The sequence below is a fragment of the Protomyctophum bolini genome, assembly GCF_963924005.1.
Source record: "Protomyctophum bolini genome assembly, chromosome: 4".
In the NCBI taxonomy this organism is placed as follows: domain Eukaryota; kingdom Metazoa; phylum Chordata; class Actinopteri; order Myctophiformes; family Myctophidae; genus Protomyctophum; species Protomyctophum bolini.
The window spans coordinates 45,660,349-45,663,274 of record NC_137865.1 but is presented as its reverse complement, the minus strand read 5'-3'; the positions used below and the strand labels follow the sequence as shown (position 1 = coordinate 45,663,274).

Sequence of the window (2,926 nt, the reverse complement as noted above, 5' to 3'; positions counted from 1 at the left end):
AAACGATGGAGATAGAACAGGTGAACAGTACATTACTACCTGCCGAGGTGAAGGGAGCCTCTGGCATGGTGGCTGCTGCTGAGGCCGAGTCCGTTTCTGTGGAGAGGAATGGCGGCTGCTGGGTGGAGCAGGCCAGAGGTCTGTCAAAGACCTGCAACACAAATGACGAGGACTCGGACACGGGCCTGAGCTCCATGCACAGCCAAGACTCTGACAACCCACCTGTTTGCGAGTCGTTGGTATAACGCAGTTGACAATAACTGGAATTATAACAGACATTTTTATGCAAAGCAAAGCCACAAACTCAGGGGCAGTGAAATCAAGGTCGGCAATATACTGTAGGCTAAGCATGGACACTGATTATAGCAATAAACAATAATAAATAAGGCAATAAGTAGCCTAATGAACGCACAGAGCGCCAATAGGTTAGTATAAGGAATAGTCCTGGGGATTATAAGTCACTCATGATGATGCAGCATAGTATGGAGAATGAAAATGTTAACAAATAATTTAGTCTGAAATGTAGACTAGAGCAATAAAAAGCAGAGAAGCCTTTAATTCATTAGCTTTCTAAAATGTCACTATCATCCTTCAGTAATCTGCTAACAATCCCTACATAGCAAGTCACTTATACACGTATAGCCTAACTATGACTATTTTAAACCATTAAACCGGAATTTATTAGCAGTTTGATTGGTTCGCCAAATTCACCCCAGTCTGGTGAGACTTGTGACTATCAGATTGAAAGATCGGTATTCCTTAGCTACCTTCCTGTTACCATCTAACATTCAGTATTCTAGTGAGTCAGTCATTTTTGGTTGTTGAGTTGTAGTCAGAATAATGAAAACTGAATACATACAGTACATATACTGGAAACTCCAATCTCGCATGTTAAGCAGGATTGACAGAACACTTATTATGTCATCATTATAAATGCTTCATATCTGTCTCAAACTGAAACACAAAAGGACATAATTTATTGCATCTAGAAATCGAGAGACATTCAAAGCACTGTATTTTCATCCCATCTTTGTCAAGTGTCACTCACAGTCTTGTTACATGCAGGCACCAACACCTGATTTTGAGCTTCTGGAGAGGTACAGATCTGATCAGGAGGAGAAAATAAAAACATTTCCAATAGCTTCCTGTGTGGAATGAAATAAACACATGGGATCTGTGCCTGTGTCATGAAGGATTGCCATTAGCTTGTTTTGCACTCATTTAAATTCAGCTGTGGAGTTGCTGTAGGTCTCTGTGAAGATATCCTATGTGTTTCCCTCAATCGCATTTAGTTAGACTCAATTTTGACGACCCCCCCCCCCCCCCCCCCAATAGCACATTGAATTAATGGATTATTATTTGAATCAGAGTCGGTTCAAAAAATCATGTGTGAAAAGAAAAAATCACAACTAAAATGGATAGAAGTGACCCAATTAGTTACATAAACCCATTAGATTATATAGTTCATATGGCTACATTCCAATAATGTCTTATTACAAAATATATAGGCCCTACATATATTTTTTTATTAACTGACTTCAACATCTCAAACACACTTAACATAACAAGATCAAAATCTGACTGTGCCTTCAAAGTGTTGTACTGTAACAGCCAGGCCTATAAACATTTAACTGAAAGTCCTTTCTGTGTTTTTGACCTCTGACCAGTTAAGGATTTGATCATTTCACATGTCCAACAGTGTTAAAGAAGTCAGTTAAAGTTTGTAGAAATACAATCCTGCACTTAACTGAAGAGCACTTATTGTATATTTGCTCAAGCAAGAAGCTGCAGGCAGATAACTTGTAGGTTTGAGGCTGTAAAATATGCTAAGTCATCTCATATGCTTGATTTACACTCAGTCCATATGACAGAGTCAAACAGCGAAGTATAAATCAGGAAGCTTTGGAATGGGCTAATTAGTCTGTCAGTGAGAACACCTGTGTGTTTTAAAACCTGGCCTAACTCCCTAAATCCCATTGTCTTCCAGCTGTCAGACATGCAACATTGAAGGTAAACAATATTAAGCTCTAACAATAATTATTCAGTTTGTACTTCCAGTTAATATGCAATTTAAGTGGGAAGTGTGTTCCTGGATGGAATTACACATAAACACAGACAGAAAGGCATTTTCAAATTACCGGTAGGCTACTCCAAAAACAGGAAAAATCCGCTGGCAAGGTGACCACTTGTAATCCATTGGCAGATTACCATCAGAAGCAAATAATTGACATAATCTTTGAACTAAATCTGAGTTAGTTGCACCCCTGCAAGTACTGTACCATGATATCCTGTGTAGCATATTTGCATACTGCCAGCTGAGTTTATTAAACATCCTGCAAAAATAAAAATCAATTCTTAGAGTCCTAATAGTCTCAGATTTAAGTTAACGGCGCAAAGGTGTGTGTGTGTGTGTGTGTGTGTGTGTGTGTGTGTGTGTGTGCGCGCTCGCTCGCTCGCATGCGTGCATGTGTGCGTGCTTGCGTGCGTGAAGAAGCACTAGAATGGATGGCTATGAATGATCATGGCTCAGCTTTCCTGACTATGAGGCCTGATATACTGTATGAGGGCTACCAGGTGACATCTTGCAGAGTCTACAGCACAATTAATGGCAGCATATGTACACCAGTCAGCGTATTATCAAATACGACAGTTATTGTTGAAATAAACAGTATAACTTATTTGGTTTTTTAGTGTGGTTTCATTTGAATATTTATGTTTGTATATATCTTTGTTTGCAACTTGCTTCCTCACCTAAAACGTTTTTTTAGAAGACAAACGGGATTGGGTCTTCAAGTTCGATTACTTAAGAAACATATAAATAACATATAGCTCTGGGGGTCCGTTGGAGTCCTTAAGTTCACAGTGGAAGGTGTGCATGTTCCTCCTTGTCATGTAAAAGTGTGTGTGTCGTTCGTGAATTTGTTTG

At 39.3% G+C, this 2,926-nt stretch overlaps 1 protein-coding gene across 2 annotated transcripts in view; it reads left to right on the top strand.

The window, feature by feature from the left end:
• Positions 1-2,570, top strand: part of rassf10a (Ras association domain family member 10a) — a 4,695-nt gene extending 2,125 nt beyond the window's left edge. For both annotated transcript variants that reach the window (XM_080761132.1, XM_080761131.1), the window contains exon 2: positions 1-2,570. This exon is cut by the window's left edge. In XM_080761132.1, the coding sequence (XP_080617258.1) occupies positions 1-245 (245 nt within the window). In that variant the 3' untranslated portion in view covers positions 246-2,570.
• Positions 2,571-2,926: the final 356 nt, after the last annotated feature.